General features: G+C 37.2%; 1 protein-coding gene across 8 annotated transcripts in view; it reads left to right on the top strand.

Moving 5' to 3' along the window:
* ARHGAP6 (Rho GTPase activating protein 6) overlaps window positions 1–17,843 on the top strand; it is a 483,185-nt gene that overhangs the window by 373,869 nt on the left and 91,473 nt on the right. For all 8 annotated transcript variants that reach the window (XM_079123129.1, XM_079123130.1, XM_079123131.1 and 5 more), the window contains one exon: window positions 2,057–2,216. In XM_079123129.1, coding sequence (XP_078979255.1) covers window positions 2,057–2,216 — 160 coding nt within the window. The remainder of the gene's footprint in view (window positions 1–2,056; window positions 2,217–17,843) is intronic.

The raw sequence follows: 17,843 nt of genomic DNA on the forward strand, positions 1-17,843 counted from the left end.
TTAAGTCCAAACAACTCACCACTCGCCTTCTCCTCTGAGCAGCCGCCTGGAGCGCTAATGCAGTCACTGCGAGTCCAAATGACCCGCTGCGCTCCTCCTCCTCCTCCTCCTCAGGGCAGGCCCCGGTGTTCTGAGTCCACACAGCTCTCCTCGCCACTCCTCCCCTGGGCAGCTGCCGGAGCCCCAGTGGTTGCTCTGAGTCCCAGCGCTGTGCCAAGCGGCCTCCTTTACGGCGCTCCCAGTTGTCCGAGTTCACTGCTCCAGCGGGGAGAGGGGCGTCTCGCCAGCAGCTCTACTTCACAAATTTCCCTGCATTCTGGGACCACCGTCCCATCCGGGACGCCTTCCCAACGGGTGAGAGTCACCCGGCTGCTTTGAGTTGGTCCCAAGTGTCTCAATATCTCCTCTTTTGAATCCTGAGTCCTGGAGCAACATGAAATGCAGCCACCCTCTAGGCCACCATCTTGAAACCTCTCTCTCTCCCTTCTTTTAGATGAGTAACTTCTTCAAGATGGTGAAGTCTTACAGTATTCTTGTAAGTGTTCTGCTCATTGCAGTAGGTCCCTGACAGTACCTTTATGAGCCAGAAACTGTCTCCCCAGAAATTTTCTTGATTGTTGAGGAATAGCTGTCTCTTCAAATCTATTGCACTGTGACTGGCATCTGATTTTCAGGAAGTCTTCTTCAGTAAAGGACACTGGTTTTCAGAGGATTGTGAAATTTTCTTTCATTGACCATCAATTTCTCACTGTTGTCATTGAGGGTGGAGCCCAAAACTCTCAGTGGACAACAGAGGTGAGGATGAATGCACACAAATATATTCTTATGCTTGTGGGAATCTTACTGTGACTCTTCAATGGAGTATTTCAATACCAAATGTCTTCATGAATATATGTAATTATTTTTCATATTTCTGTACTTCTTGTCATTAATATAGCTCATGAAAGTACTGTAAATAGAAACTCAGTGGTTACAATTTTGCTATAGAGTTTAAAACCATACATTCTTAGCCTTCAGTCCTCATGATTTGGGGAAAATTACTTATTTGCTCCAAGACACAGTTTTATCATCTATATTAATATTATAATAATATATAGTATATATGTATAATAATAAAATATATTATCAATACATAGTATAGTAATATATGTATATGATGTATGTTAAAGGAGCAGTCGGTCCTCCTTATCCTTGGGTTCCACATCCTCACATTCAAGTAACCATGGATCAAAATTTTTCCAAAACCAAAAAAAGAAAGGATCTGAATTGAACACATACAGACTTTTTTCCTTGTCATTATTCTCTATGTAATACAGGATAACAACCTTTCATACACTGTTTACATTGTATTAGGCATTAAAAATAATCTAGAGATGGTTCGAAGTGTATAGGATGAAGCATGTTGGTTAGGTTATATGGAAATACATTGTAATTAAATGACTTGAGAATCTGAATATCTTGATATCCCCATGGGGTACTGAAACCAATCCAGCACAGATACAAGAGAAAACTAAATTATCGTATACTATGTTACATTAGTACATACTAATATATTATTGAATATTCTATAAGATAGGGTAATAAATGTTGACCACCTCATCATGTCATTGGAAGTTTTAACTAAAAGCTCCTGGAACAATTGCTTGCATGTGAAATGCTCTCAAAATGCATTGACCATACTATTCCTAGTGTGCCAGAGAGCAGTGAACAGCACAGTTTTTCCTGTTACTGAAATGCAAAACCTAAAAAGTCCCTTTGTATTCCTACAAAAGGGAGGAAGTAAGACCCTCTCACCATCTTTCCACATACTTATCTTTGACTTATGTTTTCATCATCAGATGAGACAATGTGACCCAGCAGCTAATTTAGATTTTGATTTTTGCAAATCACTGAGAAAAGCCATGGTAAACAGAGGATCTGATTTTGGGAATAGAGAACCAATTATGGAACACAAAGGTGGTTTTTTCTTGCTTTGATTACTGATGAGAGAAGAGGATGAGATTTGAGAGAAGTAGGTGAATGGTGTGACTTTTGATGTTTTTCCCTTGGCCTGCAGGGTGATTTCACCTGGAACAGCATGTCAGGTCGCAGCGTGCGGCTGAGGTCAGTCCCCATCCAGAGTCTTTCGGAGCTGGAACGGGCTCGACTGCAGGAAGTGGCTTTTTATCAGTTGCAACAGGACTGTGACCTGAGCTGTCAGATCACCATTCCCAAAGGTAAGGCCCTGTCTGCCTTTCTGCCAGGGAATGCTGCAAGTCAAACATCTGCTCTGCCAAAACTAAAAGCTGCAAACTCTTCTCACACCTAACACTAACACAGGAAGGAAACTCTGGCTACTTGGTCATTGGCTGGCATTCATGTCCATTTTTTTTTTCCTTTGAGGTGCTGGGGAATTGAACCCCGGCCCTTGTTCGTGCTAGTCAAGCATGCTACAAGATGGGCTATATGGTCAGCACCTTATGTCCATTTTGAAAGACATGTCCAAGCAGGACAATTTGCATGTCAGCTAACACGTAATTGAAAGGGAAGGTCAAGTTGGGGCATTACAAATGAAAGGCATGTATATCTCACTCATCTGCATATTTTCACAATAATCAGTGAAAGGGCTACCAGGAAGCTCATCTTAAAGGGTTGGAAGAAAAGTGGTGTCTGTCTCAACTTGATTTCAAAATAAACAGTTGAAAAGATTGCCTTAATATTTGGTTAAACTTATTGTTTGACCTTACACAAACTCAGAATCAGGGATTTCATGGAAGTATGCTCCTTGGTAGCCAGCCTAGCACCTGGTGTGTCTAGGTTGGGCTGCACCATGGTGACACTGGAGCCTGGGTACAGCTGCTTGACTGATATTTTGACATGGGTCATGATTCCCATAAAGATGAGGAGCAGGCACTTGAATTTTTTTAAGCCATAAAATTCTGTCTCTGAATGTTTACTATCTTCTGTAAAAACACTTTATAATTTGTATGAGTATGGAGCAGAAAACTAATTTAAGGCAGAAGGAACAACTGTAATTTTATACCAATAGTGTAAATCTTCCTATAAAAAGTAATATTGACTAGTGTGCTTGATACATAAAAGCAGAAACTACATGGATATTTATTCATCAAATAATCCATATTAAATGTGTTTATATATATCCACACACATAGAATACATATGTGTATATACAGATATTCATAGATATGTGATCGTCAACTAGGAATGATTTTGCATCTCATCCCCAATCTGCCAATGTCTGCCCATACATTTGGTTGTCAGAGCTTGGGGGAACGGTACCACTGGCATTTGGTGGGTAGAGCCCAGCGGTGCTGCTAAATTCCCTACAATACACAGCACAGGTTCCCTCAGCAAGAAATATCAGGTCCCAAATACCCAAGCACTAAGGTTGAGCAACTTTGTGTTTCATATGAACATATGCTCACATTCTATCACCCACAGTGCTGGCAGCACTGTTTTGTTGGCTCTTTTGTGCCTAAATAATGCTGGTTTAGGAGTGTAAGGATTAGGCTTTGAGAATTTGTTCCATCACACACACACACACACACGCACACACATACACACAAACTTGGGCAGATTTTTGTTGCTCTGACCCAAATATCTGACAACAACAACTTACAGGAGTAATAATTCAGAGGTTTTATCATGGTTAGCATGTCTCATTGCTCTGAGCCTAAGATAAAGTGGAGCATCATGGAAGAAAGGTATGGCAGAGGGTCGCTGCTGAGTTCATGGCAGTAGAGCAGCAGGGGAGGGGAGGAGGAAGGGGTCAGGGAAAACATATAGTCCGCAGGAGCACACCCCAATGACCTAATTCTTTTAACCATGCCTCACCTGCCTATAGTTTTTACCACCTTCCAATAGTCTGTTAAGAATTTTAATCCATCAAATGGATTAATCCACTAATGATGTCAGAGTCTTCATGATGCCATCACTTCCTACAAGCCCCTCCTCTGGATATTGCTTTATTATTTTCAACACCTGAGCTTCTGGGGACATTACAGATCCAATCCATAACAAGCACTTTGCCTCAGCATTTTTGTGGTACTCTTTCTAGTGAAAGGACAAGCTAGGAAGAGTACCAGAAAAATACTGAGCACACAGAGCTTGCCATTGGATAGCAAATCTTAGGGTCATATTTTTTTCTTTAGGCTGGAATCTGTTAAGGGTCGTAATGAAGTTCAGAAAAGACAAGGGGAGGCCTAGAGGCTGGCAAGATGCACATGTTACTGAGAGGTGCTTTGTTGCTTTGACTCTTTTATCACACTCTATTGCTCCCTCTACCACAGCCAGATCCTCTAGAAAGGAAATTCCTACACCTTTTATATCTTTCCACATTAATCTTACATAGAGGCTCTCAGTGAAGATAAGAAGAAAGTAACTTGGGCAGTTGTGAAAACCATGTACTAGAGAATGCCAGCCCATGTTTCTTCTTTTCTCAAGGATAGACCCTTCTGCCTTGACTAGACTTGGTTTGTTTGTAGGGTGGAGATGAGATCTGCCCTCCCCTCCCACTTAGTTCACAAGTTGCTCCACACCCTCTTCCCCAGAGTCCTGACCTGTCTCCCTTTCATAAATATAGACACATTTTGGTGCTGATTATTGAACCCAGGGGCAGTTTACCATTGAGCTATATCCCAGCCCTTTTATTTTTCGTTTGAGACAAGCTTTTGCTAAGTTGCTGAGGTTGGCCTCAAACTTGTGATCCTTCTGGCTCAGCCTCCCACAATCCTGGGATTAAAGGCATGCACCACCAATACAAACATTCTTAAAAAAAATAGAAATGTGCCAAGCATGGTGGCACATGCCTTTAATCCCAGAGTCTCAGGAGGCTGAGGCAGGAGGATTGCAAGTTTGAGGCCAGTCTCAACAACTTAGCAAAGCCCTAAGCAACTTAGTGCAACCCTATCTCAAAATAAAAATTAAAGGCTGAGGATGTAGCTCAGTGGGAAAATGCCTCTGGGTTCAATCCCCAGTACAAAAATAAATAAATTAATTAATTAATTAATTTAAAAATGTTGGAAAAATCAATGAATAGTGAAGGGGATGATGACTGAAATGTTTTTGAAACCTGTATTGAATGCACCTTAGATAAGCTGTCAGGAAATAGATATTTTTGTAACTATGCTTTTAAATCCAGTTAAGTTGATGTTTCTCTTTTCCCCTGCTTTTAAAATAATCCACTAAATAAATAAGCTTTACCAGTTAATTTTATAAAACTTCTTGGTGAAAGCTGTGTCTCCATTGCTTATTTCTGAGACTATGTTTCCCAACATTTGTAGGGAAAGATTTACACTGTTGAGATGCTCAAAGATATTTCCAGACCATGGGGAGGGGTGTATTTTGACATTTTCTATCAAAGTGGGAATTACTGATTTACAAGTAGATTTTCTCAGTTGTGGAGGAGAGAAGGAATTGTGTGACTGGTAGAAAAACCCAGACATCACCCAAGGTTTTTGGAAGGTGTTGTTTGGGCAGATGGTTTTAGACATGAAATATTTACTAAGATCTTCTGAATATGTGTCCAGAGCCATGTGCTATGATGACACCAACTATGGGCTTGAGTGTGGCCACTTTTGATCCACAGGCATACCCAAAATGGAGGTTCTAAATAGTTTCAGGCACTGTGTGAATAATTTTCCCAGAAAAATAAACACAGCAGCCCACACCTAGAACCCCAAAAAATGACACCACACTTGGTCAGATAGTGGATGTAATGAAAATGAAAACATACTGAAGCTCTCATTTCTATTCACTGTCACTTTACTATGATTGTACAGACTTGGAGAACCCTCTTCTTTTGTGAGATGGGCTCAGATGAATGATATTATAACATAACCATCAACTGCCAGGATTCAGCTGAGAGAGGGGACAATTGAAGATAGGGAGGGAGTTGGGAAGTTACTGGGGTGACCTACTAAATGGAAATGCCAGGGGGCATCCAGAGCACAAGTGGAGAGTTTGACCTTGTGTGGCGCTACAATAGGTAGACATTGGTTAGATGGGCACAAATGGAGATGAATAAAAAGATGATGAGATTCACTGTGGTATATTCATATATGTACACAGAAATCTCACCATCATGTACATCCATAAGAAATTTATTTTTAAAAACTATGGCAAATAGCAGAAAGATCAGTAGAGTAGAGAGAAGGGAGCAGGGGTGGGAGAGGAGAGGGGAAGGAGAGGTACTGGGGACTGAATTGGAACAGATTATATCCCATGCTTTTACAATTATGTCAAAATGGATTATACTATCATATATAACTAAAAAGAACCAATAAATTTAAAAAAGGACTGGGGAAGGTGCTCAGTGGTAAAGCATCCCTGGGTTAAATCCCCAGTACCTAAATAAATAAATAAATAAATAATTAACGGAAATAAGAAGATGGTGGGAGAGTATGTAGAATTCAACTCTAGATTTCTTCTCCACTGCCAACCAAATAGGAAATAACTTCATCTACCAGGGTTGAGAATGGGGAAGAGTTCCTGGAAGTTTAAGAAAAGTGTAGAGGGGTGGAAGAGATAGGATCTAATGGAACAGTGATGTTGCAGGATTGTGAGGCAGACAAAAGGTCTGAGTCTTGTAGCTGGACATCTAAAATGCAAATAAATATCCTGGCAGCAAGCACCATTAAAATAAAATACACCTTCTTGTACTTTAAATTCCTTAGTCTTAGTTAATCCAAATCTCCTCTGGTTAGGATTTTCTAGTTGAGTTTAACAAAGGTAAAGAGGGACAAGATAATTGACAGAGTATCTCTCATTGGTAAAATAATGACCCCTCAACAACACTGACATCCTAATCCCTGGAACCTGTGAATGTTACCTCACATACCAAAAGAAACTGCAAATGTGATAAATTAAGGTCCTTGATGTAGGAAAATATCCTGGATTTTCTGAAGGGACCCAAGATAATCATGTGGATATTTAAAATGGAGAAATTATACCAACTGTGGTCAGAGAATAATGAGATTATGTATTGTGATTGTGGAGAGAAAGATGCAATATTTTGGCTTTGAAGATGAATGAAGGGGGCCACAAGCCAAGGAAAGTGAGTGGCTTCTAGATACAGGAAAATGGGGCTGGGGATATAGCTCAGTCAGTAGAGTGCTTGCGTTGCAAGCACAAGTCCCTGGGTTTGATCCCCAGCACCAAAAAAAAAAAAAAAAATAGATACAGGAAAATCTAGAACTTCCACAAAGGAAAACAGTCCCGCTGATACCTTGGTTTTAGCCCATTGAAATTCGTTTTAGACTTCTACTTCCAGAACTATAAGATACTTAATTTGTCACTAAGTCTGTGGTCATTTGTTATAGCACTGATAGGAAACTACTATGATATCCAAGGAAATGATTATAATCCCAGATAAAGTGGTCTAAATTGGATTAGATGGTGTTTTAGGGAAGTTAGAAATAAATATAAAAAATGCATATTTTTCTTCAATAAGAATCAAATATAAATATTTATATAAAGATATCAACTATGTCATCAATTATCTATAAACTGAATGTGATTCCAAAAAAAGCTCCAACAGAATTTGTTTTAGAATTTCACTAAATTGATTTGAACACCATCTCAGTGAATAATTATATGAAGGTAGTCAAGTCAAGGGAATTCTGACAAAGAAGTCTAATGAAGATTATCCCTGCCCATATAGTATAAATTATGTCATAAAACTAAAGCAATTAAAAGAGTATTATACTCCTTCACAATAGATAGGCAAATCAATGGGCTACAATAAAGTTCCAAAATGAACCAAATGTATATGAGAGTTTATTACATGATTAATAAACATGATATTTCTTGTCAGGAGAAAAATGTAGATTATTATATTTGCTATAAAGAGTTAACTATTGTAGAGGAAAAGCTGAATTATGACCTTACTCCTTACATAAGAATAAATTCATGTGAAAGAAAGATTTGGAGATTAAAAAAGGAAAAGGAAAATATAACTGGACATATGTGTATATAAATATAAATATATATATGCATATATATATATATTTACATACACACACACACGGAAGGTACTACCCAGAAAACAAAAAGAGGTAAATTTTACTACATAAAAGAAAAATACAATCATCTCTATGACAAATAAGCAAATAAAATTTTAATAAAATTGACACACTAAATGCTAACTTCTTTACTATATAGGCTCTAATACAAATTAAAATAAGAAAGAAAAATCTAAAATATGGACAAGTTATAGGAAGTTCACAGAAAAAGAAATGCAAATAGTGTGCAAATATTTAGAAAGTTGTTCACACTAAAATACATTAAAGAAATAAAAGCTATGGCTGGGGATGTAGCTCAGTGGTCCAGTGCTTGCCTAGTGTGTATGAGGCCCTGGGTCCAAATCCCAGCACTCAGAAGAATGAGGAAGGAAGATCACAAATTCAAAGCCAGCCTCAGCAACTTAGTGAAGCCCTAAGTGACTTAGCAAGACCCTCTCTCTCAAAAAAAAAAAAAAAAAAAAAAAAAAATATATATATATATGACTGGGGATGTGGCTCTGTGGTTAAATGCTCCTGAGTTCAATCACTGGTAGCAAAAAATATGTATAAATAAAAATAAATTGTTAACACAATTTATAAAGCAATTTGGTTGCAATTGCCTAAGTTTTCTATTGCCAACAATTCTACTTCTCAGAGCATGTGTCACAAATATACACTTGTGTTCATTGGACTAGGCTAACCACTCAATGTAGTAACACCATAAAAGCGTCTTTTTATTCAAACACCATTTAGTGCAAGTTTGCCATGTGGGTGGGTGAGAATGGACTGTACCATGCATTTACTTGGGACCCAGACTTCTTGTCTCTTGTGGCTCTTCCCTCCTCTATATTCACTCAGAAAGGCCATGCCAAAACTGAATAATGAATAAGATTTACATAAACCCTATAAAATGACTGAAGAGCTTATTTTGGTACCCTTTTGAGTCTGAAATTGCCCCATGGAGGCAAGCAGGAACTGTTTCTGACTGTTCAAAATAGGCTCATGGCAGAGGCTCTTGGATGAGAGTATCTTGTCTGTAACAGTCCAATCCTTAGAAACAGAACCAGGAAATTAATATAGGAATCATTTTATATATTAGGCTATATGTTAGGCTCAATGAATATTACTTTGATAACATTTTAACACAAGTGGCTCAAGACAGGGGTTAGTGAATAGGTATATATATCAAACCATATTTTATTTATTTTATAAATAAAGTCTTATTGGAACCGTCATGCTCATTCATTTACATAGCATCTATGGATGCTTTCACCCCATATCACAGTAGAGTAAGTTGTGGTAGCCTTTCAGAAGAAGACATAATTTTCCTAAGTACATATATAAATATACCACAGTGTACATCTACAAGAACTTCATTTAAAAAAAGTTTTTGAGTAAATGGAAGAGACATCAATAGAGGGAAGGGAACAGGGAGTGGAGGGAGTGAAGAGGAAGGGGAGGGACTGGGGAATGAATTACAACATGATATATTCCATGCTCTTATAATTGTCAAAATGGGTTCTACTGCCACGTATAACCAAAAAGAGCAAATGAAAAAAGAAAAGGAAAAAAGTTTGCTTTTTGGCCCTTTACAGGAAAAAAAAATCCTGATGTCTGCTCTAAGGTAAAATGAAAGGAAGTATCTGATTACGGCCACGATCAGTATAGGACATTAATGTAGGCAATATGGTTTAACCTCATTATATCATAAATGAGTGTTTAAAACAGAATGGTTCCAAAGAGATAAATGCATATTCAGTTTCTTTAGTGCTATTTTTCACCTCTGGCTTCAGTTAATTTCTGATATCGCAATTATGGAAAGTTTTGTTTCTGTATTTTGAAAACAATATCATGGAATGAGGAATAGCTAAGGGGTTATGAAAATGTGGACGATAGTCTCATAAAAGAGTGCCCTGACACCTCAAAATTGCTCAATTATATGACTTCCTTACGAAGTGACCCCTCATTATTATCCCTTAGGCAACGTAAAACCCAAGTAAGCAACTCAATGAAATAAAGAAAATTATATTCTTGGTGGACCAACACTGCAACTATCTTTAGTTTGTGATTTAAATGTTGATTTATAAAATAATAATAACCTTGTAGGCAAGGGGATTGAGCTTAGGTGTTTGTCAATAGCCTTAGATAGAAACTATAACTGTCCTATTGCTGTGATACTTTTGCTAATTACGCCCAGTTGAAGATGCCATGTGCTAGATCTATTCATTGAAGCTTTTTTGTGTACTGATGTTGAAACCTGGGATAGAATCCTCAAACTTGTGCCCATTAAGAAGTAAACACCACCAAACGGGATGATCAAGGATTAATTAAAGCACTAGGCTTAGAGTCCATCAACAAAGGTGTCTGCTGTGAAAGCTACTTGTACCTTCTTTGTGTCCCCAATCACCTTTTCTGTAATCCTCCCAGAGGACTGTGATTTGCTATGCAGTAGGGTCATTATCTATTTTTACATGTGGAACATCTGGTATACTGCTCAATAGACCCTTGGTTCTCAGCAAATCTTTGAGAAGCCAATGAATGTATCCATATGCTTCTGAAAGTTATGATCCTTTTTTTCTGTTTTTTGTATCTCTGAGAAGCATTGATCACCTTTCTCTTTCTCCTAGTGTCTCCAGTAATGAATTTGAACCAACTTTAACCCTTTCCTCCTGCTTCATCCCATGCTTTTTTCAATTTGATTAATGGTATCATATGTTAATATGAAGCTTAAATGAAATAATAACTACAAGGATCTTAAAACATCTACTGGCATCTTATACACTAGTCATAGAAGTTCTTCTTCATCACCCTCATCATCATCATCACTGTATCACTTTGTCATATATCTTCCCTCAACTCCCTGTCACTTCACCATTATATCTCATCTTAATTATAGCCATAAACTCCTACTTACTTCCCTCAGATCAGGGTATCTTTCCCATTCTGTTCATCACACCCTAAACCATCAGAGTCATCTTCAACCACAAAAGCCTAGTCCTTTTTTGGATTTTAAAAAATCCTCCCAAAGTTATTTTTTGTATGCTGATCTCACTATCAAAGCCATTTATAACACTATTTCATATAAAAGAAGAAACTTATTTTTTGACAGCCTGTTCTGAGGAAGCACTACAGACTAATGTTTATGTGTCTTAGAATAGCAGGTTTAAAGCTTTTTGTATGTGATCTACAGTGAGAGACATATTTTATATCTTGGTACAGAAACACATGAACCAAACCATGCTGATATTTATTGGAGATTCATGTTGATATTCTCCATAATATCCTCTCCTATCCTCTTCTGTTTCCATTCTATTTCATTTTCTAAAGTGTATTATGACCCCCTAAATTTTCTTTGTTCATTAATAGGTTGTGACCTAACCCTCAGTCTGATAATCCAGTGTTAGAAAGCAGATGGAATGGGGAAAAGGCAATTAAGAAGAAAACAACAAAAATATCTGCTCCTCCCCACTGCTCTCTCTAGTAATACCAAACTAGTTATATAGCCCAGAGTAGACAAATATGTGGAGCTGTCAGTTCTGGCTGCAATGGAGGTACATCACCACGTCAGAAGTAGCCCATATCTTCAAGGAACTCCAAGTCAATTAGTAGATAAATAAAAATACATCAATTACATGAAAAAAGCAGTCTATATGATGTGTCCAAGTTACCCTTAGAGATAGAAGCTGCTTCATAGCCTATTACAGTAAAAGTCAAGAATGATGGAGATTTTCCTACAATTTTTTCCTGGATGCTCTCCTTAACAGCTCAGGATATTTCCCATGTACAGTTATCAAGTGTGTGTTGCTGTGTGATTCCATCCTGGTGTCAAGCAGGTGCATGATTCTTTAAGCCGTGTACTTTATGCCTTGGTATTCACTAATGGCTTCCTTTATGTCCTCAGACCTAGTTTTCTACCTGAAGTCTTGTTCCTACTGGTTACATTTATTCTTATTTATATACCTTTGATGGAGTAGCAACCAGTATTTCACAAGGCCTTGGCATCTTGACCAAAACTTCTATCACTGTAGTCTCTGAAATATTCTGGCACCTTTCAAAGATTTCAAGACTGCACTGTTCTCTTTGGGATCACAGCAAAGTAAACTTTAATAATTATAAAGAATGTCCTATCCTTGAAATTTGAGCAAGAGCTTCTGTTTTTGCTTCCCCACCCCCAGGTAAAATAAAAGTAAATAGGATGAATTGAAATTAAATGCTGAATGGACAGGTTTTCTAGTTCATTGAAAATCAAGCCCTTGAATGGGATCCTAATTAGAATAAGTTATACTCCATATGCAATATGTCAAAATGCATTCTACTGTCATGCATATCTAAAAAGAACAAATAAAATAAGTAAATAAGTATAATCAAGTTCTCGAAACTATTTAAAATTTTGATTAGTAGAAATTCACAAAATGTTTACAAATGGAAAGCTCTGGAAGAATAGTTTAAGGAAATAATAGTTTAAGCAGTCTTCACTTAAAATAGGAGTGGGCAAACCGTTTAGCTCATGGGCCAAATGCAGCCTGTTGTTTGTTTTCACAAAGTTTTATTGGCACCCAATCATGTCCACGTGTTTCCGTGCTGCCTGTGACTTCTTTAGTGCTACAATTACAGAATTCAGTAGTTTCAACAGAGATTATATAGTTCACAAAGCTGAAACTATTTACTATCTGGACCTTTATTGAATATGTTTGCCAATCCCTGATTTAAGGAAGTGATATTAATTTGACACAGTGATTCATAGTTATTATCCATGCAGTTGATTAACTATACTACCCTATTCATTTCACCTTTTTCATTATATTGATTTTGTAATAATCAGGTGCTGTTTAATGATCAGAACTTCATGTCTCTCTGATGGTTCAGGGTTTATGTTATATGTGACCAAATATTTTTCAAAGTAGAATAGTAAGTTCTTTTGGTGACACTAATCAAGAAAGAAAAGTTATGTTTTTATGAGTTGTTTAAACAGCTGATGCCATCATGCATTCTATAGATATATAGGTTGTGCATTAAGCGAGTTATTTTTAATAATAAATTAATCTCCATTATGTGTTGATTACTAGCTATTATTACTATCTGGTATGATGACTGAGAAGTTAGCAATATTTATTTGAAAAGACTATTTATTAGCAGATTTGCAATTCTTTCCAATCTGATCTCTGTCCTCTTACCTTCCCCGTCTCAGTCAGTTTTGCATCCCTTATACTCAATGAGAACAAATTACAGGAGGAAAAGTTTATATGTGGCTCACAATTTCAGAGAACTCAGTGCACAGATGACTGACCCCAGTTGTTCTGGGCCTGAGGTTAGGCAGCACATTATGACTGGAACAACACTGGACGAACACTGCTCAACTCATGTCTGTGTCAGGAAGCAAAGAGAGGGAGAGAAGGGGGAAGGGGCTATAGGGAAGAAAAACCCTCCCAGGACATGCTCCCAGTGACTTTCCTCCTCTAAGTGACACCACCTACCTACAGTTACCACCAAGTCAATCCATTCAAACCAGGATGCACTGATTAGGTCACAGCTCTCACAATCTAATAAGTTCACCTCTGACTATTCCTGCATTAACACAAGAACTTTTGGGGGACTCCTCATATCCAAACCATTATACTCCCTATCTTAAATCCAACCCAGCACACAAATTCAAATTTTCTTTGGATGCCTTTTCTTTGGATACCTGGCATTACATGACATGTCTGGGGTGGACCTAAAAACAGAAGAGCACACCCCAGAGCACAGTTTTGGATCATCCACTATTAAGATGCCTTGACTGCAAATTATGGAAACTGGACCAAAAGTGGCTTGTTATAGGGCTCATTAATCCAGTGGCTTTCTACCTTTTCTGTCTTTCATCATTAGTAAGTCACCTCGTTCTTTGTATGACTTCACTTATTGTTACAGAATGACTGAGTAAATCATGGTATCATTGTTCTTTTTCTTATTTCTTTTTTTATTTTTATTTGTTTTTTTTATTTTTACAGACTGCATTTTGATTCATTGTACACAAATGGGGTACAAGTTTTTGTTTCTATGGTTGTGCACATTGTAGATTCATATCATTCATGTAATCATACATGTACATAGGGTAATGATGTCTGTCTCCTTCCACCATCTTTCATACCCCTGCCCCCTCCTCCCTCTCATTTCCCTCTACATAATCTAAAGTTCCTAAATTCTTCTCCTATCCCCACCCATCCCCCATTATGTATCATCATCCACTTAATCAGAGAAAACATTTGGCCTTTGGTTTTATGGGCTTGTCTTATTTCACTTAGCATGATATTCTCCAATTCAATCCATTTACCTGCAAATGCCATAATATTATTCTTCTTTATTGCTGAATAATATTTCATTGTGTATATATACCACAGTTTCTTTATCCATTCATCTGTTGAAGGGAATCTACGTTGGTTCCACAATCTAGCTGTTGTGAATTGAGCTGCTATAAACATTGATGTGGCTGCATCACTATAGTGTGTTAACTTTAAGGCCTTTGGGTATAAACCGAGGAGTGGGATCTCTAGGTCAAATGGTGGGTCCATTCCAAGTTTTCTGAGGAATCACCATACTGCTTTCCAGGGTGGCTGCACCAATTTGCATCTCCACCAGAAATGTACAAGTGTGCCTTTTTCCCCACGTCCACGCCAACATCTGTTATTGCTTGTGTTCTTGATAACCATTCCAATTGGAGCAAAATGAAATCTTAAAGTTGTTTTAATTTGCATTTCTCTAATTACTAGAGATGTTGAATCCATTTTCATATGTTTATTAATTGCCTATAAATCTTCTTCTGTAAAATGTCTGTTCAGTTCCTTGGCCCATTTATTGATTGGGTTCTTTGTATTTTGGGTGTAAAGCTTTATAAGATCTTTATAAATTTTGGAGATTAGCTCTCTATCTGAAATGCATATGGAAAAGATTTTCTCCCACATGGTAGGCTCTCTTTTCACATTATTGATTGTATCCTTTGCTGAGTAAAAGCCTTTTAGTTTGAATCCATTCCATTTATTGATTCTTGTTTTGATTTCTTGTGCTTTCGGGGTCTTCTTAAGGAACTCTGGTCCTAAGTCAACATGATGAAGATTTGGGCCTACTTTGTTTTCTATTTGGTGAAAAGTCTTTGTCTAATTCCTAAGTCCTTGATCCATTTTGAATTGAGTTTTGTGCAGGGTGAGAGACATAGGTTTAATTTCATTTTATTACATATGGATTTCCAATTTTCCTAGCACCATTTTTCAGGCTATCTTTTCTCCATTGTATATTTTCGGCTCCCTTGTCTAATATGAGGTAACTGTGTATTTATGTGCATTTGTCTCTGTGTCTTCTATTCTGTACCATTGGTCTGCCATGTTTGTTACTATTGCTCTGTAGTATAGTTTAAGTTCTGGCATTGTGATATCTCCTACTTCACTCTTTCTGCTCAAGACTGCTTTGGTTATTTGAGGTCTATTATTCTTCCAGATGAAGTTCATGATTGCTTTCTCTATATCTATGAGGAACATCATTGGGATTTTAATTGGAATTGCATTGAATCTGTATATAGTGCCTTTGGTAGAATGACCATTTTGACAATATTAATTCTGCCTATCCAAGAACATGGGAGGTCTTTCCATCTTCTAAGATTATCATTAATTTCAGCAAGAAATTAATGATAATTAATTATCATTAATAATTAATAATTAATTGAAATTAATCAAGAGGCAGAGAAGAACCATGACTCTATAGAAAGTATCTCTTTAAGAATAGACTAGAATTTGTACTGCTGTCTCTCAGTAGACTTACCTCCTTTCTCACTCCCCAAAATTGTAACACCTGGTGATGCTCAAATCAATAGTGACAATGGGAAATAAATCACCAGAATTGGCTTGAACTGAGTTCTTTCCCAAGGCTGGGGTGAGGACTCCTAGGATGCATGACTGCATGGAATGTGAGCACCTAACAAGATAGAGCAAGGAGGAACTGGGTATAGATAGAAATGTATTTGCATTAGAAACAGTATGTATGTGTAATGTCATCTTCTGCCATTTCATGCAAGTAATGAGGGAGAACCATTCTTATTTTATCTGCTTTAGTGTCTATCACAGGCCCTTGCATACCGTCTGCTCAATAAATATTTTAGAAACTGAATGAAATACATTAAAATTCAAATGTAGCACATTTATTTATATAGTGTATTCATATCATTTAGAAGTGTTTCAAATGACTCAGAAAATAATCAAAAACAAGGAATGGAAAGGTCAAAGATGAGGAGCCTAATATTTTTCATCTAATTGAATCATCTCTCCAGTTATTAAATCTGAGAGAAGTGTTTACATGGGAGAAACTGGCAGAAATTTTTAGGATCCATCAAGACTTAAAGTCTCTGGTTTAAGGATATTTGATTATCATTTTACTTGTTCATTATAAAACAATATCCATCAAAAAAAAAGTAGGACTGGGAGCAGTGGTGCAAGCCTATAATCTCAGTGACCCAGGAGGCCGAGGCAGGGGGACCTCAAGTTCAAAGCTAGTCTCAGCAAGTTAGAGAGGCCTTAAGCAACTTAGCAAGATCCTGTCTCAAAGCAGAAAGGGCTGGGTATGTGCCTCAGTGGTTAAGCACCCCTGTGTTCAATCCTCAGTACTACCAAAAAATACAAAGTATGTGAAATTAACCTTTTATATATATGAAAAATTCACCCAAATTCCCAAAGTAAATGCCACTGTTTGACTCTACCTTTTTCTTACTTTTGAATAATTATTTTAATTCATTATTTTAAATAAGAGTATTGTGCTCACTGAAACCAATCCCAATGGTATGAAATAAAAATTAAAAGTACCCCTTCAACTCAAGTACCACAAGTTGAACCCCCCAGATATCAATGAGTAGCATTACCTCACTGTTTTTCAATGTTAAAACTAACAAAAAATAACATTCATTTAGTACTTGGCTATTAATCATATTTGTTATAAACACTTTATTCATCAACTGCTAATGCTGTGGCTCAAATATTAGTGTTTATCTCAATTTTTATGTGCACAAACTGTAACACTACCTTTTTAACTTGGACTACACTCTTCAACTTTGAAACAAGTAATGGTGGAACTTCATAATTCAGGATTTAATTTTCTTGAGTTAACAATCCAGGTATTTTTGAGATAAGTGATTTTTATCTTTTCGTTCTCTTACCTACTTTCTTTGGTTTACACTCTAGGGAAGAAATTTAGCCTAACGAAATGACTTGCCCAAAGCCATTTTTCCTGTTCTGGTATTTGGATACTTCTGTCTCTGAAAACACAGTGCCTACCTAGACTAAGTTAAAAAGTCTTATTTTCCATTTAAGGATTGTGTGATGAGAGATGCAAATTCAGGAGTCTGGAAGGATAAGCTAGCTCCTTTTTTAACTCATAGATCTTAAGTGTGGAAAAAATGACAGCAAGTAAAAAGATCCTTCTAGGGCATAATTTGATCACAACCAGTTGTTGCAGTAAGCAGTGATTACAAAGAATGCCTAGTTAAGGAAAAACCATGGTTGAGCTTTTAAACCCATGGCATCCAAACCATGAGATCAGCTTCTTACGTTTTGACAGAATGAGGAGACACACTCAACTACTCAAATACCTTAATGATTTTCTGTAATAGGAACCCTTGCTTTGAAATTCACGAGTCCAAATGGGTCCCCTTTTCCTACTGAATACAATATAGAAAAATTTTAGAACTCATCACCCTGCCAAAATAACTTACAGAAAACAGGAAAAGTATTTTAATGTTTAATTGAGCTGGAAGCATGGTGAGCTTCAAGAGTTGATTCTCATTACAGCAGTGAGAGACACACAGAATGTTCCTATTTTCTAACCACA

Source organism: Sciurus vulgaris (genome assembly GCF_902686455.1).
Source record: "Sciurus vulgaris genome assembly, chromosome: X".
NCBI lineage: Eukaryota > Metazoa > Chordata > Mammalia > Rodentia > Sciuridae > Sciurus > Sciurus vulgaris.